This window comes from Pristiophorus japonicus, chromosome 15, assembly GCF_044704955.1.
Source record: "Pristiophorus japonicus isolate sPriJap1 chromosome 15, sPriJap1.hap1, whole genome shotgun sequence".
Classification (NCBI taxonomy): Eukaryota; Metazoa; Chordata; class Chondrichthyes; family Pristiophoridae; genus Pristiophorus; species Pristiophorus japonicus.
The window spans coordinates 97,851,119-97,875,720 of NC_091991.1; the positions used below are offsets into that span (position 1 = coordinate 97,851,119).

The following is a 24,602-nucleotide window of genomic DNA, read 5'->3' on the forward strand; positions in this document are numbered from 1 at the left end:
TAGGCCACAGTTGGAGTACTAGGTGCAGTTCCAGTGGCCGTATTATAGGAAGGACGTGATTGCTCTTGGGCAGGTGCAGAGAATTACTAGGGTGCTGCCTGGAATGGAGAATCTTAGCTGTGAGTACAGATTGCCTAAGCTGGGTTTGTTCTCATTGGAACAGAGAAGGTTGAGAAGAGGCCTCATTGAGGTGTACAACTTTTTGAGGGACCTGGACATAATGGATAGCAAGGGCCTATTTCCATTAGTGGAGGGATCTATTATGAGGGGGCATAGTTTTAAGGTGGTTGATGGAAGGTTTACAGGGGGTTTGAGGAGTGGCGAAGCTTCATCACGCAGAGGGTTGTGGGGATTTGGAACTTGCTGCATGGAAGGGTGGTGGATGCAGAAATCCCCACCACTTTTAAGAGATGGTTGGATGGGCACTTAAAGTGCAGTAACCTGCATGGTTACGGACCTAGAGCTTGTAATTGGGATTAGACTGGATAACCTTTTGTTGGACGGTGCAGATATAATGGTAAGTACTAGATGGAATATAATACGGCCAGGGTTATCTCCTGGGCTATTTTTGATCACCTAGATGGATCGGAGAGGAATTCTTCCAGAATTTTTTCCCCAATTGGCCTGGGTTTTTTCTAGTTTTTGCCTCTCCCAGCAAATCACATGGGTCCAGTTGGGACGGAGTGTCGAATGTTTCAGTGTAAGGCGTGGCGCAGTTATGTGAGGTGGACTGGTTAGGCTGGGTGCTCTTTACATTTCCGCCATTGTTCATATTCATAGCTTTGTATGTAACCTTCAGGGCTGCTGACCGAGGGCTGTGCGGCATTTTGTCGGCCGCCTCGAACACGATGAGCCGAAATGGTCTCCTTCTGCACTGTAAATTTCCATGTTTCTAAGCTGCGAAGAGAATACACCGTGTCTGCAAAGGTATATAAATAGACAAAGTGAGTTGGCAGTAAGGTGCGTGATGATGCATAATATGAGGAAATGTGAGGTTATTCACTTTGGTAGGAAGAATAAAAAAACATAAACTTTTCAATATTGGTGTTCAGAGAGATTTGGATGTCTTTGTACAAGAAACAAGAAACCGAGCGTGCAGGTAAAACAAGCAATACCAAAGACTCATGGCAGGTTGCCATTAATTGCAAGGGGCTTGGAGTATAAGAGTAAGGAATTCTTGTCCAAATTGTGCAGTGCCTTGGCAAGACCACACCTGGAGTAATGTGCACAGTTTTGTATCTTCTTCTCTAAAGAATGATATACTTGCCTTGGAGGAGGTCCAACGAAGTTTCACTACATTGATTCCTGAAATTGAGAGGGTTGTGTTATGATGAGAGATTTTGCAGAATGGGCCTGTACATTCTGGAGTTTAGAAGAATGAGAGGAGATCTCAAAGAAACATAAGATTCTGAAGGGGATTCACAGGGTATGTGCTGAGAGGTTGTTCCCCCTGGCTGGAGTATCTGGATCCAAGGGGCACAATCTCAGGATAATGGGTAGGTCACCTCAGAGAAATATGAGGAGGAATTACGTCACTCAGTGGGTTGTGAATCTTTGGAATTCTCTGGCTCAGATGGCTGTGATAGCTGAATCTCCCAAAATATTCAAGGCTGAGATAAATAAATTGTGGGGGTCCTAGTGAATCAAGGGATATGGAGATCTGGTTGGAAATTTGGATTGATGATCAGCCATGATCTTATTAAGTGGCGGAGCAGGCTCGAAGGGCCGTATGTCCTACTCTTGCTCCTATTTCTTATGTTCTTATTTGAATTAAACACTTGCTGTTTGCACTTAAATTTACCTGTCGCGCTTTTGTAATAAAAAGTTACTCTATTACCATGATTACCCAAAGATCTTTACTTCCCGCTGTGCCCACTCTGAGCTAATTTTCTCCACGTGATTCACCTCGTTCTCTCTCGATTCTATTCCCAATAAACGGCCAATCACTCCGTTGCCAGCCCCGATGCTAGCGGAATACATTTTCTTCTGTTCTAGCACTGCCCCCCTCTCTTTGAAATCTGCCGTCCTCATCCATCTCCTAACAAATCCTCATTGACTCATCTCTTTTCCAACTATCGCCCAATCTCCAAACTCCTATTCCTCTCAAACGTCATTAAACATATTGATGCCTCCGAAATCAGCGCCTATCTTTCCCGCATCTTCACGTTTGAATCTCTTCAATTAGGTTGATGCCCTGGCCACCGCAGTGAATCGAATTCACAAAAGACATCCTATGTGACTGTGGTACACTATCCCTTCTCGTTCTTTTTGACCTGACCACCTTCCTCCAATGCTTCTCCTCCATTTTACAGCTCAGTGGGACTGCTCTCGCTTGATTCTATACATCTTTGCATTCAGAGGCAGAGAATATCCTGCAGTGATTTATGCTTGTGCTCTCGCACAGTTACCTCTGGAGTCTATTCTTTCATCCTGCTATTTCTCATCATTTGGCGACAATATCTGCAAACACAACTTCAGATTCCACGTGCATGCTGACGAGAGGCATCTCTACCTCACTACCATCTCTCTCGACTATTCCACTGCCTTTGTGCTGTCAAGCTATTTTTGGACATCCAGTGACATACGAACCAGATTGATCTTCAATTACATTTTGGGCAGACTGAATGCATTGCCTTTGGTCCGAGGGACAAACTCTATTCGCTAGCCACTGATTCTGTCTCCCTCCTTGGCCAATGTTTCATGCTGAAAAATACTGTTGACATCATCGGCGTTCCATTTTAACCAAAGTTCCGACGCAAATACTGCATAATATCGCCCAGCTCTGCCCCTTCTGCCAGTAAAACCCTCCAAGATTTTGCCACCTCCAGACATGGCATATCCAATGGCATCCTGTCCCGACCTCTGCATTCCACCCTCAATAAACTTCAGCCTACACAAAGGTTTAGTGTCCATAACCTAATTCGAACCAAATCTCCTTTCCTTCTTTTCCTTGAATTACCTTGGCACACATTGCAGCAACGTGTAGATTTAAAATTCTTATCCCCATATTCAAATCCCTCCATGGTTTCACCGCTCCCTATCTCTCATCAAGCAGTACAATCCTCCTAGAACAGGGCATTTCTCATTTTCTGGCCTCATGTGCATCTCCAACTTTCTTCACCCCGCCATTTTCAGCCGTGCCTTCAGCTGTCTAGGCCTGGAACTCTGGAATTCCCTCCTTACACATCTCCATTTCTCCTGTCCTTTAAGACTCTGCTTAAAACCTACCACTGACCAAGCTTTTGGTCATCTGTCTTTCTTCGGTTTGGTATCCTTCTTTGAATCATTACGCTCATGTGAAACGGCATTGGAACTTGTATCAATTTAAGTGTGCTACATAATAGAAGGTTGTTGTTGTAAGCAGCTGTCCATCTTGACCAATCCCCTCAGCCACATATATCTAGGGGGCTCAGTCCATTTATAATGATCAGGATGAACGGCAATGGGCTGCAGTGATCAATCTATTATAATCAGCAGACCAATCTCGATAGTCCTCTCACCCACGTGTAGCTGGATCATTCGGTCCATTTCCACTGATCAGTATGGTTGGACATGTATTGTTCATTGTCTTGTAATGAGCAAATCAGCCTGGACAGTCCCCTCTTTCACATTCATCTAGGTGTTTGGATCTATTTACAATGGTCAGTGGGTTTGGGTTGTACTCATTCTGTTAATGGCACTGAACCGCTGATCATCATGGTCTACTGTTTCAGGAAAGGACTGAATCAAATCACGAGTCACACACGTTCAGCTGTAATCAGCATTGGGGCACAGATTGCCACCACTAATTGACTCTACTGAACCAATGCGCGTCTACTGCTCCCTACAGAGTTTACCATGCCGGGCCGAACACGGTCTGTGCTGTAGAGATGACGAAATGTAGCGGCTCCGAAAAGTGTTGTAGTAATGATATAAACTAGAGGGAGAGACGTGACACCTCACATTGGTATTCCACAGTCCAGATTATCTACGTTTCTGAACGAGAATAAACCCCCGATTGACAGCCCTGATCACAGACAGGAGAGTGATGGGAAGGATCCACATGTGGAGAACACTCTCCCTTTGTTGGGAATGATCCACATGTGTAGAACACTCCCCTGTTAATGGGGATGATCCAGCTGTGGAGAACACTCCCCCTTTGATTGGAATGATCCAGATGTGAAGAGCACTCCCCCTTTGATGGGAATGGCCCAAATGTGCAGAACACTCCCCATTTGATGGGAATGAGCCAGATGTGGAGAACATTCCTCCTTTGATGGGAGTGATCCAGTGTGGAGAACACCCGCCCTTTGATGGGAAGGATTCATATGTGGAGAATGCTCTCCCTTTGATGGGAAGGATCCAGATGTTAAGAACACTCTCTATTTGATAGGAATGATTCAGATGTGAAGAACTCTCCTCCTTTGAGGGAATGAGCCAGATGTGAAGAACACCCCCCCTTTGATGGGAATGATCCAGATGTGAATAACACTCACTCTTTGATGGGAAGGATCCAGATGTGAAGAACACTCCCCCTTTGATGGGAATGAGCCAGATGTGGAGAACATTCCTCCTTTGATGGGAGTGATCCAGTGTGGAGAACACTCGCCCTTTGATGGGAAGGATCCAGATGTGGAGAACACTCCTCTTTTGATGGGAATGATCCAGATGTGGATAGCACTCCCCCTTTAATGGGAATGATCCAGATGTGAAGAATACTCCCCCTTTGATGGGAAGGATCCAGATGGGAAGAACACTCCCCCTTTGATGGGGGGGGGGGTTCAAGATGTAAAGGACACACCCCTTTGATAGGAATGAGCCAGGTGTTGGAACACCCCCTGTGAGGGAATGATCCAGCTGAGGAGAACACCCCCATTTTGATAGGAATGATCCAGATGTGAACACTCCCCATTTGACGGGAGTGATCCAGATGTAGAGAACACTCCCCTTTTGATGGGAATGATCCAGATGTGGAGAACACTCCCCTTTTGATGGGAATGGTCCAGGTGTGAAGAACACTCCCCCTTTGCTAGGAATGATCCAGATGTGAAGAACTCTCCCCCTTTGAGGGAATGAGCCAGATGTGCATAGCACTCCCCCTTTGATGGGAATGATCCAGATGTGAAGAACACTCCTCCTTTGATAGGAATAATCCAGAAGTGAAGCACACTCCCGCTTTGTACGAGGACAGCTGCAGCTCGCGGTGTTATGCTGAATATTCCACTGACTGTAAAAACAACGGAAGTGCTTCACCAGCTAGAGTGAAAGAATGAGTTTACAGTGAAACTCCGGATAGTGGTTAGAAAATGAGAGCCTCAGTTTTATTGGTCAATCCCATGGAGTGATGTAACGTGCCCAATTCAGTCACTACAACCTGCCCACTGTCAGTGGATGCACAAAACTCAAAGCAAACCGTGGTGGGCTTTCCTGTAGTCCAAACACAAAACTTAAATGGACATTGATTCGGTGGCCATCGGGCTGGGATTATGTAGTGTGCGGCAAAATTAATGCTCTCAACTACCAACCTTATAGTCAACAATGAGCCTACAGATGGCGACCCGCTTTCCCGACTCAAGGACAGTGATCGACCGGCAAGGAAACACACAGAGGCCTGATGAGCCCTTATAGAGCTCGGGTACAACGGATTGCCTGGGCGGTGCGCAGAGAGGAAAATGAATGGATGCAATAGTAGGCGACTTCAGTTGTTCCATTCGGATCTTCCTCACCCTCTTTTGTTCTGTGTGCTCTGTGCAGTCGATACTTTACACCCGAGTGTGGAAAACATCTATCCCAGCGGATGTATTTAATTCCTTGGCTCACATGCATCCGGATTCTGGGATATTCACCGCGACTGGTACATTTGCCCTACTGTGCGATCCCGCCTTGACCCTGTCAGAGCTTTCGGCAGTTTCCCGAATGCAATGTCTGGCGAAGGCAATCCGCCCATTTACCACCAGATATTGGGATTGCGCCTCAGCTGGGGACGGAGCATGAAATCTGGCGCTGAACTCGCTGCAGCCAAGGCAGGTTGTAGTTTGTGGAACTATCTGGATCTCAGCAGTTTCTTAGGATGCAGGCTCCACACTGTGCCCCCTCATTCACCCGCTTTTCATTTTCCTCTTCCTGTGTGAAATACAACAAAGGACCGCCTGTTTCATGGTCCTGAGGGCAGGAGGCCCATGGAGGGCATGGTCCAAGCCCAAGGGGAGGACGTTGAACTTGGCAGTGAGTGTTACCTCGAGCATTCTCTGCTTGGCTACTGAAAGGTGCAAGAAGTACATTGCCATCGCCGTTGCAGCAAAGTTAACTTCAGTCAGTGCCCCAAGTAACACTGCGCTGTAATATAGGATGTTTCCCCATGTACACAATCCTAATCAAGTGGTTCCAATAGGTAGCGCTCCTTTCAATCACCATCTAGCAACAAGCAGCTTGTCTTTGATGGGTTTTGTGAGTCGAACTACAGACGGTAGAGCGGGAAATTCCAACAATATTCAACTTCCATTTTTAAAGTTGGCAGCGCGGTTGCTCAAGTTTTCGGCCATCGGAAAATCAGCGCAAGCCTTCCCCAGTGCACGTTCCGTACTGTCACCTCTTATGTAACTGAATGGTGGTGGAAAATTCAGCAACTAACGGGAGGAGAAGGATCGATGAACATCCCCATCCTCAATGATAGTGGAGCTCAGCAGGTGCGTGCAAAAGTTGAAGTTGGAGCCTTTGCAATGATTTTCAGTCAGAAGTGCTGTGTGGATGATCCATTTCTGACTCCTTCTGAGATACCCATCATCACAGATGCCAGTCTTTATCCAATTATTATTTGACGTGATTTCAAAAAATGCTGAGCGCACTGGATACGGCAAAGGCTATGGCCCCTGACAACATACAACATCCCGGCTGAGGTGCTGAAGACCTGTGTTCCAGAGCTAGATGGGCCATTAGCCAAACTCTTCAAACACAGCTAAAGCACTGGCATCTACCCGAAATGTAGACAACTGCCCAGGTATAACCTTTCAACAAAGAAGAGGACAAATGTAATATGGCCATTTAAAACCCGTCAGTCTAATCTCAATAATCAGCAAAGTGATGCAACGTGTCATCAAAAGGGCTATCATGCGACACTAACTCACAATAACTTGCTCATGATGCTATGGTTGGGATCTGCCAGGTTAACAGCTTTTGCCCAAACATGCAAAAAAGAGCTGAATTCCAGAAGTGAGATGAGAGTGCACTTGACAACAAGGCCGCATTTCACCGATTGTGGCAACAAGGAGCCCAAGTGAAACTGACGTCAATGGGAATAAGTTAAAACATTTTCACTAGCTGGAATCACACCTGGCAGAAAGGAAGATAATTTTTGTTCTTGGAGGGAAATCACCACAGCCCCAGGACATCGCTTCAGGAGTTCCTCAGAGCAGTGTCCAAGGCCCATCCTTCTTTAGCTGTTTCCTCAATGACATTCCCTTCATCATAAGATCAGAAGTTGGGATGTTCGTTGATAACTGCACAGTGTTCTGTTCCATTCTCTACTCCTCAGATAATGAAGCAGTCCATGCCCACCTGCAGTAAGACCTGGGGAATCAAGGGATATGGAGATGGGTTGGGAAGTGAAGTTGAGATCGATGATCAGCCATGATCAGTGGTAGTCAGAGGAGCAGCAGTCGGGAAGAGCTAGCGGGAGCAGGAGGCTCAAGGCCTATAAAAGGCCAGCGGCATTCTGAGGAGCCAGTGGGAGCAGGAGGCTTGAGGCCTATCAAAGGACAGCAGCAGTCGGAGGAGCAGCAGTGGGAGCAGTTAGCTGGTGCAGGGACAAAAGGCAAAATAGAAGGAAAAGGAAATGGAAGTGTGATGTCACAGCCAAGCTGGTAAGTGATTGGCTGGTTGATTGGTGAGTATTTTTTCTTTTTCTTTTCTTATCAGTAGGAAACCTTTGCCGTTCTTGCTAAATTAAGTTAATTTAAGGGTTAAGTCATGGCAGGAGAGCCCAGAACCGTGTCATGCACCTCCTGTGCTATGTGGGAAATCAGGGACACGTTCATTTTCCCTGGCTACTATGTGTGCGGGAAGTGTGTCCAGCTGCAGCTCCTAACAGACAGCATTGCAGCACTGGAGCTGCACATGGATTCACTCTGGAGCATCCGAGATGCTGAGGACGTCGTGGATAGCATGTTTAGTGAGCTGATCACACCGCAGGTAAAGGATTCATAGGCAGATAGGGAATGGGTGACCATCAGGAAGAGCAAGGGAAGGAAGGTAGTGCATGGATCCCCTGCGCTCATCTCCATACCAAACAGATATACTGTTTTGGATACTGTTGAGGGAGGTGGGTTATCAGGGGAAGGCAGCAGCAGCCAAATTCGTGGCATCAGGAGTGACTCTACTGTGCAGGAGGTCAGGAAAAAGAGTGGGAGAGCGATAGTGATAGGGGATTCTATTGTAAGGGGAATAGCTAGATGGTTCTGCGGCCACAAACTAGACTCAGGGATGGAATGTTGCCTCCCTGGTGCTAGGGGCAAGCATGTCTCACAGCGGCTGCTGGGCATTCTGGAGGGGAAGGATGAAAAGCCAGCTGTAGTGGTGCATATAGGTACCAACAATATAGGTAAAAAATGGGATGAGGTCCTTCAAGCTGAATTTAGAGAGCTAGGAGTTAAATTAAAAAGTAGGACTGCAAAGTTAGTAATCTCAGAATTTCTACCAGTGCCACATGCTAGTCAGAGTAGGAATAGCAGGATAGTTCAGATGCATACGTGGCTTGAGGAATGGTGCAAGGGGGAGGGATTCAAATTCCTGGGACACATTGGAGCCAGTTCTGGGGGAGGTGGGACCAGTACAAACCTGAAGGTCTGCACCTGGGCGGGACCAGAACCGATGTCCTAGGCGAAGTGTTTGCTAGTGCTGTTGGGGAGGATTTATACTAATATGGCAGAGTGATGGGAATCTATGCAGGGAGGCAGAGGGAAGTAAAAAGGGGGTAGAAGCAAACAGTAGGAATGAGAAAAGAAAGAGTGGAGGGCAGAGAAATCAAGGGCAGAAATCAAAAAGGGCCACATTACAGCATAATTCTAAAAGGACAAAGATTGCTAAAAGAAACAAGCCCGAAGGCTCTGAGTCTCAATGTGGGAAGCATTCATAATAAGGTGGATGCATTAACTGTGCAGATAGCTGTTAACGGACATGAAAGAATTGGGATTAATGAGACATGGCTCCAGGGTGACCAAGGCTGGGAACTCAACATCCAGTGCAATTCAATATTCAGGATGGTTGGACAGAATGGAAAAGGAGGAGGGTTGGCGTTACTGGTTAAAGAGGAGATTAACGCAATAGTAAGGAATGACATTAGCTTGGATGATGTGCAATTTATAGGAGTAAAGCTGCGAAACACCATAGGGCAGAAAACGTTAGTAAGAGTTGTGTACAGAACACCAGACAGTAGTAGTGAGGTTGGGGTGGTCATCAAACAGGAAGTTAGGGATGCGTGCAATAAAGATACAACAGTTATCATAGGTGACTTTAATCTACATATAGATTGGGCTAACCAAGCTGGTAGCACTACTGTGGAGGAGGATTTCCTGGAGTGTATAAGGGATGGTTTTCCAGACCAATATGTCGAGGAACCAACTAGAGAGCAGACCATCCCAGACTGGGTCTTGTGCAATGAGAGAGGATTAATTAGCAATCTTATTGTGCGAGGCCCCTTGGGGAACAGTGACCATAATATGGTAGAATTCTTCAGTAAGATGGAGAGTGACACAGTTAATTCAGAGACTAGGGTCCTGAACTTAAAGAAAGGTAACTTCGATGGTATGAGTCGTGATTGGCTAGGATAGCCTGGCGAATGAAACTTAAAGGGTTGACGGTAGATAGGCAATGGCAGACATTTAAAGGTCACATGGATGAACTACAACAATTGTATATCCCTGTCCAGCGTAAAAATACAACGAGGAAGGTGGCTCAAACGTGGCTAACAATGGAAATTAGGAATAGTGTTAAATGCAAGGAAGAGGCATCTAAATTCGCTGGAAAAAGCAGCAAACCTGAGGACTGGGAGAGATTTAGAATTCAGCAGAGGAGGACTAAGAATTTAATTAGGAGGGGTGAAATAGAGTATGAGAGTAAGCTTGCAGGGAACATAACAACTGACTGCAAAAACTTCTATAGATATGTGAAGAGAAAAAGATTAGTGAAGACTACTGTAGGTTCCTTGCAGTCAGAATCAGGTGAAATCATATTGGGGAACAAGGAAATGGCAGACCAATTGAACAAGGAGGCACAAATAACCTCCCTAAAATACTAGGGAACCAAGGGTCTAGCGAGAAGGAGGAACTGAGGGAACTGAGGGAAATTCTTATTAGTTAGGAAATGGTTTTAGGGAAATTGATGGGATTGAACGCCGATAAATCCCCAAGGCCTGATAGTCTGCCTCTCAGAGTAGGTAAGGAAGTGATCATTTTCCAACATTCCATGGACTCTGGATCAGTTCCTATGGATTGGAGGGTAGCTAATGTAACCCCACTTTTTAAAAAATGAGGGAGAGAAGACAGTGAATTATACACCAGTTAGCCTGACATTGGTAGTGGGGAAAATGCTGCAATCAATAATTGAAGATATAATAGCAGCGCATTTGGAAAACAGTGGCAGGATCGGTCCAAGTCAGCATGGATTCATGAAAGGGAAATGATGCTTGACAAATCTTCTAGAATTTTTTGAGGATGTAACTAGTAGAGTGGACAAGGGAGAACCAGTGGATGTGGTGTATTTGGACTTTCAAAAGGCGTTTGACAAGATCCCACACAAGAGATTAGTGTGCAAAATTAAAGCACATGGTATTGGGGGTAATGTATCGGCGTAGATAGGGAACTGGTTGGCAGACAGGAAACAAAGAGTAGGAATAAATGGGTCCTTTTCAAAATGGCAGGCATTGACTAGTGGGGTACTGCAAGGTTCAGTGCTGTGACCCCAGCTATTTACATTATATATGTAATGTAATATCTCCAAGTTTGCAGATGACACTAAGCTGGGTGGCAGTGTGAGCTGTGAGGAGGATGCTATGAGGCTGCAGGGTGACTTGGACAGGTTAGGTGAGTGGGCAAATGCATGGCAATTGCAGGTGGCATAAACGGGAAGACAGAATATTATCTGAATGGTGACAGATTAGGAAAAGGGGAGGTGCAACGAGACCTGGGTGTGATGATACAACAGTCATTGAAAGCAGGTATGCAGATACAGCAGGCAGTTAAGAAAGCAAAGGGCATGTTGGCCTTCATAGCGAGAGGATTTGAGTATCGGAGCAGGGAGGTCTTGCTGCAGTTGTACAGGGCCTTGGTGAGACCACACCTTGAGTATTGTGTACAGTTTTGGACTCCTAATTTGAGGAAGGACATTCTGGCTATTGATGGAGTGCAGCGAAGGTTCAGCAGACTGATTCCCGGGTTGGCAGGACTGACATATGAAGAAAGACTTGATCGACTCAGCTTATATTCACTGGAATTTAGAAGAATGAGAAGGGATCTCATATAAGCTAATAAAATTCTGACGGGATTGGACAGGTTAGATGCAGGAAGAATGTTCCTGATGTTGGAGCAGTCTAAGGATAAGCGGTAACCCCGAACCAGGGGTCACAGTCTAAGGATAAGCGGTAAGCCATATAGGACCGTGATGAGGAGAAACTTCTTCACCCAGAGAATTGAGAACCTATGGAATTCACTACCACAGAAAGTTGTTGAGTCCAGTTCATTGGATATATTCAAAAGGGAGTTAGATGAGGCCCTTACGCCTAAAGGGATCAGGGGGTATGGCGAGAAGGCAGGAGTGTGTTACTGAAGTTGCATGTTCAACCATAATACTATTGAATGGTGGTGCAGGCTTGAAGGGCCGATTGACCTGCTCCTGCACCTATTTTCTATGTTTCTATGATCTTATTGAATGGTGGAACAGGCTCCGAAGGCCTCAAATCCTTTCCACCATCTACAAGGCACAAGTCAATGGTGTGATAAAATAGACTCCACTTGCCAGGATAAGTGCAGCTTCAACAACACTCAAGAAGCTCGACATCATTCATGAAAAAGAAGTTTGTTTGATTGGCACACCATTGAACAACTTAAACATTCACTCCTTCCCCCACAAGCGCACCATTGTGTACCATCTATAATGGTGTGCTGCAGCAACTTGTCAAGAATTTTCGAAAGCACCTCTCAAACGCACGACCTCTACCAGCTAGAAGGACAAGGGCCGCAGGTGCATGGGGAAACCATCACCTCAAAGTATCCCTCCAAGTCACACCTATTCCTGACATATATCGCTGTTACTTCACCATCGCTGTGTCAAAATCCTGGATTTTCCCTTCCCACATGAACTGTGGGAGTATTGTTATCACAAGGACTGCAGCGGTTCAAGAAGGCAACTCAACACCACCATTGCAAAGTCATTTAGGGGAGGGCCATAAAACCTGGCCTTGCCAGTGATGACCACATCCCATGAAGTAATTAAAATGTCGTGTACCACCAGTACCGGAGGAGTGTGGTCACATATAGTGGAAGTGCAATGGTTGCACTAGTACCGCAGGAAAACAGTCACCTCTAGTGTAATTTTAGCCGTGCGAGTAAGAACGGAGAAGGAATGTGACTTCTAATATAAGTGTAGCTACCAGTAGCACCCGAGAAGCCGGATCAGCCCTAGTGTAACTGCAGCGGTGTGAGTAAGTACGGAGCAGGACCGTCACTTCTAATGTAAGTGTGGGTGCCCCTACTACATGAGTAGGTTTATGGTCACTAGTAGTGAAGGAGGAACACATTCACATATCCTAAACTTACAGGATACCACTGGCACTGGAGGAGCACGATCTACTCTATGATAATTTTATTTGTGTGAGTAGTGTTAGTGTAGTAATAACACTAATACTATAGGAGTGGGCAAAGCTCTAGTGTAAATGTAGGGTTACAACTGTAACAGGAAATGAACGGTCACCACTGGTGTAATTCTAGAGATACCATTCTTACTGGAGTAGTACGATGAACTCGAATGGATATGTAGATGTCCCACTAGCACAGGAGGAGCACGGTCATGTTTAGGTTAAATATAGACTAACAATAGTACTGAAGAAAATGGTCATCTCCAGTGTAAGTGTAGGGGAACCACTTGTGCACAAGGAGAATGTGCACATCTAGTGTCAGTGGAGGGATAGCACAAGTCAATCGTACTGTTAGTGTAGTGATACCGCTATTACAATGGGAGCATGGTTAAATATAGGCATGCTACCAGTACCTGAGGAGGTCAGACATTTCGGGGTAAGTGTATTGGTGGCAGTAGTACAGGATGAACACAGCCACATCTAATATAAGTGCAGGGTAAGTGTAGTACTGGAAGAATAAGGACACCACTAATGTGGCTGGACTGCTCAACACCAGAGTTTGCAGAATGTTTTTCATTACTTGTTCTGGAGGGCATGGTGCACGAGCAGAGAATCATGGGCAGATTAGTACAAGTGGAGCTTCCCTCACCAGGCCTGTCGTCAGCACTCGTACTGGGAGATTTCACTTTCCACTTGTAAACAATCTTTTAATTGTTCATTTGTTAAACTCTCCAATAACAATTTTACATATTCTTCTTAACGTGAAGTATAAGACAAGAAAAACAAATTAATTGAGTCTATTTGTTAACTGACTGTAACTAATGCCAAATATGAGTTAACCTAATGAACTCACTGGAGGACTGATGTGTGGATAAATATAAGATCCCTTCCATTGCCTCAGCCGTGCGCCAGTCAGAATCTTTTCGCTCCGGAAGAGTTTATCGAATCTCACAGAAAATGGCACGGCCAACTATTCTACTGGTAAAGGAGATTTACTATCCGATTCTCGCAAATGGCGGTGTCCTTGGTGAGCCATTGTAACCTGCTTGTTTAAATCGGTGTTAGCTGTCTCCCTGTTCAGACTGCCTGTTGGATCATTTAATGTGTTTCCCGGATGTCAGCATTACACTGTCGATAGTGACTGGAACTATCTTGTGTCCCATGTGTCTGCACTTTCCGCGATTCCCTTAATCTAATAACTTTACTGAAGTTACATTGTTCTTTGAAGGTTCAACACGAGGATTTTAGCCGAATTCCGGAGTTTCTTTTCACTCCGTGAAGAATGAGCACTGCTGCAGGCCATTAAAATGTTTTCTAAACTTGGTTTCCCAGGTATTGGTTCCAACACTAATCCTGTTCTCACACTGATCCGTGTTGATAATCAAACTGAATGGAGTAAAATGCTCCCTACAGGTAACTCCATTTATATTTCAGACACTCGAACATTATTTCTCTGCTCTCTCTTTCTTACAGCGAACTTGGTGACAATTCTGATTCTCTCCCAAGGAAACTGCGGCCTTTCCAAATGTATTTCTGTCTACCTGGTGGCCATGGCAACAGCAGATCTACTGATCATGATCGTCAATGTAACACTGTATTATATTTTCAGTTATCACTTTCCACATTCATTCCTGGCACACACTCCCGTGTGTAAGTCCGTACTATACTTGACTACTGTCACCCTCGATTTGTCGGTTTGGTTCACCGTCTCCTTCACATTTGATCGATTCGTAGTTATCTGCTGCCAGAAGTTTATATCAAAGTACTGCAATGTGAGAACTGCGACCGTGGTTATAACAACTTTCACTCTCCTAACCTTTTTAAAGAACATCCCTGTTTTCTATGCAAATAAACCTGAACAAATAATTAACAATGTGCAGTGGGGCTGCAAGTCCAGTTTTTTTTTTTTTACATCACCTCCAGGTATAGCGTTCGTCTGGTTTTACAGTGCCTGGGGCGTTTGGCTTCCTTTTACTTTAATTGCATTGTTAAATTGTTTAACAGTCAGACGTATTTTAGAGGCCAACAGAGCCCGCAGTGGACTCCGGGGCCACAGGATTGAGAATGAGTGTGATCCAGAGACGGAGAACAGAAGGAAATCCATCATTTTACTCTTCGCTATATCGGGCAGTTTTATGCTGTTGTGGCTGACAACTGCAGCGAGTTTAGTAACTACCAGATTGACAAACACAGGTTATTACCGAGGTAACCACAGCGACCCGGGATATATTGCCACTGAAACCGGAGCTATGCTGAAACTTCTGAGTTCCTGTCTAAACCCGTGTATTTATGCAGCGACCCAGAGGAAATTCAGAGAAGAGCTGAAGAAGTTGCTGACATCTCCCTGGACACTGATTCTGAGATTAGTTAGAAAACGAGAATTAAAAGAATCAAGTCAAGTGCAGGCTTCTGCTTAGTTGAATCTCAGTTTCATCACGTTTTCTGGTAATGCGAAATATGGTAGAGGTCTTGTGTAAACATGTCTTATATTTTGTAACATGTCTGCTTTACTTTCATTTTTCTCTCTTATGTCACTAAGTAAACCTAACCTATTCCTGCAAGTTTAGCACATTTCAATTTCAGGCATCAAAGATACCAATGATGAGTTTCAGCACTGTATCAGACATGCGGAAAACAGAGGAACCCAACTTGCACTGCAGATACTGGGTTCGGGTACATCACTTAAAAATCATCAGTAAAGTTTCATTCCATGCCGAAACAATCAAATATCTTGCGATCATCGACACTGGTAACTTTCCTGGGAGTTTGATGAGAATATGGCAGTTGCGGTATCTCGATCAGACACCATTTCCCATTGACATTACAGCGAGCTCTTTACACGTGATTAGTGTTTGAATGGAGCAAACAGTCTGAACTCGTCTCATCGATGTGAACTTTCACCTCTTTTGTCCCAGATTCAGACTTAAGATCTAGATTGTGCTTTGCCTGGTGTCTCGCACTCAACACAAAGTTGAAGTGTGCTCGTGTGTTGTGCTGTCGATAAAAGTGTCATGAGTAATATTTTCAATATTCTTTCTCAATCAATCTCTCAAATTAATTAGTAAAGGACTGTAAAGTGGTGTTTGATTTAATGTTCTTAACTTTTACAATTCGTGCAGGTTATCTTTAAACCGCTGCCAGAAATTCAGATAAAATCAAACTAATGCTATTCCTGTGTTTGGTTGAATATTTTCAGAAGGAATCTTTGGTAATTATCGTCTTATTATGAACATAAGAACATAAGAATTGGGAGCAGCATTAGCATTAGTAGCCATCTCTGACATTCAACAAGTTCATGGCTGATCGTCGAACTTAACTTAATATCCCACCTGATCCCCAAACCTTCGTTGCACCGCCTCTAAGGCAGATTTTGCCTTCCTTAAATAAGAAGACCAAAACTGTGCAGTATGTGGTCTCACCAGATCCCTGTGCAATTGTAGCAAGATTTCTTTACTCTTGCACGCCAACCCTCTAGCAATGAATGCCTACATGCAATTCGCCATCCTATTTGCTTGCTGTACTGGCATGCTAACTCTCTGTGTTTCTTGTACGAGGAAACATATATCTTTTGAATAACAAAATGTAATAGTTTCGCAACACTTATTACATAAGAACATAAGAACATAAGAATTAGGAACAGGAGTAGACCATCTAGCTCCTCGAGCCTGCTCCGCCATTCAACATGATCTGGCCGTGGACTCAGCTCCACTTACCCGCCCGCTCCCCATAACCCTTAATTCCCTTATTGGTTAAAAATCTATCTATCTGTGATTTGAATACATTCAATGAGCTAGCCTCAACTGCTTCCTTGGGCAGAGAATTCCACAGATTCACAACCCTCTGGGAGAAGAAATTCCTTCTCAACTCGGTTTTAAATTGGCTCCCCCGTATTTTGAGGCTGTGCCCCCTAGTTCTAGTCTCCACGACCAGTGGAAACAACCTCTCTGCCTCTATCTTGTCTATCCCTTTCATTATTTTAAATGTTTCTATAAGATCACCCCTCATCCTTCTGAACTCCAATGAGTAAATACCCAGTCTGCTCAATTTATCATCATAAGGTAACCCTCTCATCTCCGGAATCAGCCTAGTGAATCGTCTCTGTACCCCTTCCAAAGCTAGAATATCCTTCCTTAAGTAAGGTGACCAAAACTGCACACAGTACTCCAGGTGCGGCCTCACCAATACCCTGTACAGTTGCAGCAGGACCTCCCTGCTTTTGTACTCCATCCCTCTCGCAATGAAGGTCAACATTCCATTCGCCTTCCTGATTACCTGCTGCACCTGCAAACTAACTTTTTGGGATTCATGCACAAGGACCCCCAGGTCCCTCTGCACCGCAGCATGTTGTAATTTCTCCCCATTCAAATAATATTCCCTTTTACTGTTTTTTTTCCCAAGGTGGATGACCTCACATTTTCTGACATTGTATTCCATCTGCCAAACCTTAGCCCATTCGCTTAACCTATCTAAATCTCTTTGCAGCCTCTCTGTGTCCTCTACACATCCCGCTTTCCCACTAATCTTTGTGTCATCTACAAATTTTGTTACACTGCACTCTGTCCCCTCTTCCAGGTCATCTATGTATATTGTAAACAGTTGTGGTCCCAGCACCGATCCCTGTGGCACACCATTAACCACTGATTTCCAACCTGAAAAGGACCCATTTATCCTGACTCTCTGCTTTCTGTTAGCCAGCCAATTCTCGATCCATGCTAATACATTTCCTCTGACTCCGTGTACCTTTATCTTCTGCAGTAACCTTTTGTGTGGCACCTTATCGAATGCCTTTTGAAATCTAAATACACCACATCCATCGGTACACCTCTATCCACCATGCTCGTTATATCCTCAAAGAATTCCAGTAAATTAGTTAAACATGATTTCCCCTTCATGAATCCATGTTGTGTCTGCTTGATTGCTATTCCTATCTAGATGTCCCGCTATTTCTTCCTTAATGATAGCTTCAAGCATTTTCCCCACGACAGATGTTAAACTAACCGGCCTATAGTTACCTGCCTTTTGTCTGCCCCCCTTTTTAAACAGAGGCGTTACATTAGCTGCTTTCCAATCCGCTGGTACCATCCCAGAGTCCAGAGAATGTTGGTAGATTATAACGAATGCATCTGCTATAACTTCCGCCATCTCTTTTAATACCCTGGGATGCATTTCATCCGGGCCAGGGGACTTGTCTACCTTGAGTCCCATTAGCTTATCCAGCACTACCCCCCTAGTGATAGTGATTATCTCAAGGTCCTCCCTTCCCACATTCCCGTGACCAGCAATTTTTGGCATGGTTTCTGTGTCTTCCACTGTGAAGACCGAAGCAAAATAATTGTTTAAGGTCTCAGCCATTTCCATATTTCCCATTATTAAATCCCCCTTCTCATCTTCTAAGGGACCAACATTTACTTTAGTCACTCTTTTCCGTTTTATATATCTGTAAAAGCTTTTACTATCCGTTTTTATGTTTTGCGCAAGTTTACCTTTGTAATCTATCTTTCCTTTCTTTATTGCTTTCTTAGTCATTCTTTGCTGTCGTTTAAAATTTTCCCAATCTTCTAGTTTCGCACTAACCTTGGCCACCTTATACGCATTGGTTTTTAATTTGATTCTCTCCTTTATTTCCCTGGTTATCCACAGCTGGTTATCCCTTCTCTTACTGCCCTTCTTTTTCACTGGAATATATTTTTGTTGAGCACTATGAAAGAGCTCCTTAAAAGTCCTCCACTGTTCCTCAATTGTGCCACCGTTTAGTCTGTGTTTCCAGTCGACTTTAGCCAACTCTGCCCTCATCCCACTGTAGTCCCCTTTGTTTAAGCATAGGTCGCTCGTTTTGAGACACTATTTCCACACCCTCAATCTGTATTATAAATTCAACCATACCGTGATCACTCATTCCGAGAGGATCTTTTACTAGGAGATCGTTTATTATTCCTGTCTCATTACACAGGACCAGATCTAAGAAAGCTTACTCCCTTGTAGGTTCTGTAACATACTGTTCTAAGAAACAATCCCATATGCATTCTATGAATTCCTCCTCAAGGCTGTGCGATTTGATTTGACCAATCGAAATGTAGGTTAAAATCCCCCATGATTACTGCCATTCCTTTTTCACATGCCTCCATTATTCCCTTGATTATTGCCCGCCCAACCATGACGTTATTATTTGGGGGCCTATAAACTACGCCCGACAGTGACTTTTTCCCCTTACTATCTCTAATCTCCACCCACAATGATTCAACATTTTGTTCATTAGAGCCAATATCGTCTCTCACAACTGCCCTGATATCATCCTTTATTAACAGAGCTACCCCACCTCCTTTCCCTTCTTGTCTATCTTTCCGAATTGTCAGATACCCCTGTATGTTTAATTCCCAGTCTTGGCCCCCCTGCAACCACGTTTCTGTAATGGCCACCGAATCATACCCATTTGTAATGATTTGTGCCATCAACTCATTTACTTTATTTCGAATGCTGCCTGCGTTTAGGTCGAGTGTTTTAATACTACTTTTTAAACCATGATTTTTAGTTTTGACCCCTCCTACAGCCCTTTATATTCATACATATTGTCCCTTCCTATCACCTTGTGCTTTACACTTACCCCAGTGCTACTCTGCTCTGTTGCCTCCTGCCTTTGCATTCTTTCTTGGGGTCCTGTTCATCTGAGTTCTCACCCACTCTAACTAGCTCAGAGCCCTCTCCTGGGTTCCGAATACTCCTTGCATTGAGGCACTGAGCTTTCATGCTTGCCTTTTTATTACACTTTGACCCTTTAGAATTTTGCTGTACAGTGGCCCTTTTTGTTTTTTGCCTTGGGTTTTTCTGCCCTGCACTTTTACTCATCTCCCTTCTGTCTTTTGCTTTTGTCTCCATTTTGTTTCCCTCTGTCTACCTGCATTGGTTCCCATCCCCCTGCCACATTAGTTTAACTCCTCCCTAACAGCACTAGCAAACACTCCCCCTAGGACATTGGTTCCGGTCCTGCCCATTCTGTTTTTCTACTCTTCCCACCAAAGCGAATAACTTCACATTTGCACACCTTATACACAATCTGCCACCTCACTTCCAAATCACTTAATCTGTCTATATCCTTCTGCAAGCTCATTGCGTATTCCTCACATTATACTTTTCCACTTAGCCCTGTATCGTCAGCAAGCTTGGATGCATTGGATTCGGTCCCTTCAGCTAAATCATTGTAAATCGCTGAAACCCAAACACTGATCGTTGTGGCACCCCACTGGTTACAGCATGCCAATCTGAAAATAACCTGCAATTCCTACTCTCTGTTCTCTGTCTTTTAACCAATCCTTTATTCAAACAATTACATTACTCATAACCCCATGTGACGTTATCTTGCGTAACAGTCTTGTATCTGCCACCTTATCGAATTCCTTTTGGAATTCCAAATATACCACATCCACTGGTTTCCGTTTATCTACCATACTCTTTACATCCTCAAAAACTCTAATAAATGTTTTCAAGCACAAATTATTTTTTAAAAAGCTATGTTACCTCTGCTTAATCTTATTCTGATTTTGTAATTAGTCTGTTACCGAGGACTAAAATTAGGCTCACTGGCCTGTCATTCCATGTTTTCTCTCTCCTTCCTTTCTTGAATAGCAGGGTTACATTTGCTACCTTCCAATTCGCTGGGATGGACCATATATCTAGGAATTTTGGAAGATCACAACCAATTCATCCACTATCTCTGCAACCACCTCCTTTTAGAACCCAAGGATATAGGCCATCAATTGAAGGGGAATTGTCGGTGTTTTGTCCCAATAATTTCTCTGGTACTTTTTCTCTACTGATATTAATTATGTTAAGTTGCACATTTTCTTTAGCACTCCAGTTTCCACTATGTTTGGTATACGTTTTGTTTTCTACTGTGAAGATATTTCAAAATATTTGTTTAATGTCTCTGCCATTTCCTTGTTCCCCAATACAATCAATTCCCAGTTACAATTTGTTCATCGGTAATCTCGCCTCAATCTGTGAGAAACGTCAAGGAGTGGGGGCAGTCCTTCCTCAGAAAGCAGCTGGTGTGTTAGGGTGAGAACGTGAACTACAGATCCAAATACTTAATACATAGAAACCGTAATGCAGGTGGATAGTTCCGTAAAAAAAACCAGAAATATATATTTTATAGGCGCACGAGTAGATCACAAGAATCAACAGGTGATGGTTAATCTTTACAAAGCTTTGCTGCCGGCTCCGTTTGAAAAGCAGGTACAGCTTCAAGATAGAAAAACAAAAAAATCCACAGAGAGCGGGCGTTATAGATGGACCACGATATTGAGATGGATTATTACTATTTTGATGACGGGAGGCAAAATATTGGGAGTATTTATACTGGAGCAACAGAATCTGAGGGATTTAATAGAGGTTTTAAACATTCTGAATAGTTTGACAGAGTTAAGAGCGAGGGATCATTCCATCTAGTTGTTTCGTCTGCGATAAAGAGTGATCATCTTAAATTGGTCAGAAGGAGAATGAGCAGAGACGTTACCAGAAATTGTTTTATGCAAAGATGTTCTGGAACATGGAATGTTTTGCTTCGCGGAATAGTTAAGAGAAAATTGGATGAATATTTGAAGCAGAGAAATTAAATAGCTGTAGACAGAGAGGAGGACAGTGCAGATTGAATTTGATTGCTATATTAAAGAACCCAGCACAGAGAGAATAGGTCTAATGTCTGCCTCACTCCCTGTAAATGTCTGTGGTTTCATAATGTTAACTCTTTTCGCATCATATTCATTGTTCTTTGTTTCTACGATACTCTTATTCCCGTTGAGATTCTATTGAAGAAGACATGAAAAACAAACTGGTACCAGGGATGATCCGAGAATTTCAATAGTCACCCTTCCATCACAGGTTCCGATTTGTTGATAACCTACTTTCATTTTGCAACTAGCTGTCTGTGCTGTTCCAGATCTCCCGTCCCATCCCATAATACCTCACCTTTTGTAGATGTGCTACCTTGTCCGCTGCTTCGTTAAAATCTGACTGGTTCATTGCAACTGCATTTCCTCTGCCCTACAGGCTGATGATGTGTTTCAGTAACTTCAGAAGCTTAGTTAAAGATGATACACCGTCCCTCAAATTAATATAATTCCCTCTTACATAGCTCCTTTCCCAGGTGCTCACCCACTAGAACTCTCCGGGCCTTTTTTCAAACACTGGGATTATTTCAACCATTGCCGTATCTTCATTCCTGTCAGCCCCCTTTAATTTATCTCGTTTTGTCTGTGCCCCTGATTGCCAGATTCCAATTTTATGTGAATGAAATTGGCCTTATCGATTCTGTTCCAACAATGACTCATTCGATGATTCACCTGTGCTTTACTCCGGACACTAAGTAACATTCTTATTTAAAACTTATAATCTACCTGACATAGAAACATAGAAAATAGAGGCAGGACTAGGCCATTCGGACCCTGGAGCCTGCACCACCATTCAATAACATCATGGCTGATCATTCCCTCAGTACCCCTTTCCTGCTTTCTCTCCATACCCCTTGATCACTGTTGCCAAAAGGGCCATATCTAACTCCCTTTTGAATATATCCAATGAACTGGTCTCAACAACTTTCTGTGGTAGAGAATTCCACAGGTTAACAGCTCTCTGAGTGAAGACGTTTCTCCTCATCTCAGTCCTAAATGGCTTACCCCTTATCCGTAGTCTGTGACCCCTGGTTCTGGCCTTCCCCAGTATCGGGAACATTCTTCCTGACTCTAACCTGTCCAATCCAGTCAGAATTTTATATGTTTCAGTGAGATCCCCTCTCATTCTTCTAAACTCCAGTGAATACAGGCCCTGTCGATCCAGTCTCTCCTCAAATGTCAGTCCTGCCATCCTGGGAATCAGTCTGGTGAACCTTTGCTGCACTCCCTCAATAGCAAGAATGTCCTTCCTCAGGTTAGGAGGCCAAAACTGAACACAATATTCTAGGTGAGGTCTCACCAAGGCCCTGTACAACTGCAGTAGGACCTCCCTGCTCCTATACTCAAATCCCCTAGCTATGAAGGCCAACATGCCATTGCCTTCTTCACCACCTGCTGAACCTGCAAGCCAACTTTCAATGTTGGTGTACCATGACACCCAGGTCTCGTTGCACCTCCCCTTTTCCCAATCTGTCGCCATTCAGATAACATTCTGCCTTCCTGTTTTTGCCACCAAAGTGGATAACCTCACATTTATCCACATTATATTGCATCTGCCATGCATTTGCCCACTTATCTAACCTGTCCAATCACCCTGCAGCCTCTTAGCATCCTCCTCACAGCTCACACCACCACCCAGCTCAGTGTCATGTTCAAACTTGGAGATATAAAATTCAATTCTTTCATCTAAATCATTGTTGTATATTGTAAATAGCTGGGGTCCCAGCAATGTTCCCTGCAGCACCTGACTAGTCACTGCCTGCCATTCTGAAAAGGACCCTTTTATTCCAACTTTCTGCTTCCTGTCTGCCAACGAGTTCTCTATCCACGTAAATATCAAGTGCTTTAATTTTGCACACTAATCTCTTGAAAGCCTTTTGTCCTTTGTCCACTCTTCTAATTACATCCTCAAAAAATTCGAGAAGATTTGTCAATCATGATTTCCCTTTCATAAATCCATGCTGACTTGGACTGATCCTGTCACTGCTTTCCAAATGCTCTGCTATTTCATCTTTAATAATTGCTTCCAACATTTTCCCCACCACCGATGTCGGGCTAACCAGTCCATAATTCCCTGTTTTCTCTCTCCCTCCTTTTTTTAAAAGTGGTGTTACATTAGTTACCCTCGAGTCCATAGGAACTGATCCAGACTCAATAGAATGTTGGAAAATGTCCACCAATGCATCCACTATTTCTAGGGCCACTTCCTGAAGTACACTCGGATGCAACCTATCTGTCCCTGGCGATTTATTGGCCTTAAATCCCATCAATTTCCCAAACACAATTTCCTGACAAATAAGGATTCCCTTCAGGTCTTCCTTCTCGCTAGACCCTTGAACCCTTAGTATTTCCAGAAGATTATTTGTGTCTTCCTTAGTGATGCCAGAACCAAAGTATTTGTTCAATTGGTCTGCCATTTCTTTGTTCCCCATTATAAATTCATCTGATTCTGACTGCAAGGGACATATGTTTATTTTCACTAACCTTTTTTGCCTCACATATCTATAGATGCTTTTGCAGTCAGTTTTTATGGTCCCTGAAAGCTATGTCTCATACTTGTATTCTTACGAAGCATTTTCTTTACCCTTAATATTACCCCGATATAATTATAAGAACATAACATAAGAATTAGGAAAAGGAGTAAGCCATCTAGCCCCTCGAGCCTGCTCCGCCATTCAACAAGATCATGGCTGATCTGGCCGTGGACTCAGCTCCACTTACCCGCCCGCTCCCCATAACCCTTAATTCCCTGATTGGTTAAAAATCTATCTATCTGTGATTTGAATACATTCAATGAGCTAGCCTCAACTGCTTCCTTGGGCAGAAAATTCCACAGATTCACAACCCTCTGGGAGAAGAAATTCCTTCTCAACTCGGTTTTAAATTGGCTCTCCCATATTTTGAGGCTGTGCCCCCTAGTTCTAGTCTCCCCGACCAGTGGAAACAATCTCTCTGCCTCTATCTTGTCTATCTCTTTCATTATTTTAAATGTTTCTATAAGATCAACCCTTATCCTTCTGAACTCCAACGAGTAAAGACCCAGTCTACTCAATCTATCATCATAAGGTAACCCCCTCATCTCCGGTATCAGCCTAGTGAATCGTCTCTGTACCCCC

General features: G+C 43.9%; 1 protein-coding gene across 1 annotated transcript; it reads left to right on the forward strand.

The window, feature by feature from the left end:
• Positions 1–13,780: 13,780 nt before the first annotated feature.
• LOC139281570 (probable G-protein coupled receptor 139) lies at positions 13,781–15,240 on the forward strand. Its single transcript, XM_070901728.1, has 2 exons — positions 13,781–13,850; positions 14,297–15,240. Exons 1-2 carry the CDS (start codon positions 13,781–13,783, stop codon positions 15,238–15,240), a joined length of 1,014 nt encoding a protein of 337 aa, XP_070757829.1.
• The last annotated feature ends 9,362 nt before the right edge of the window (positions 15,241–24,602 follow it).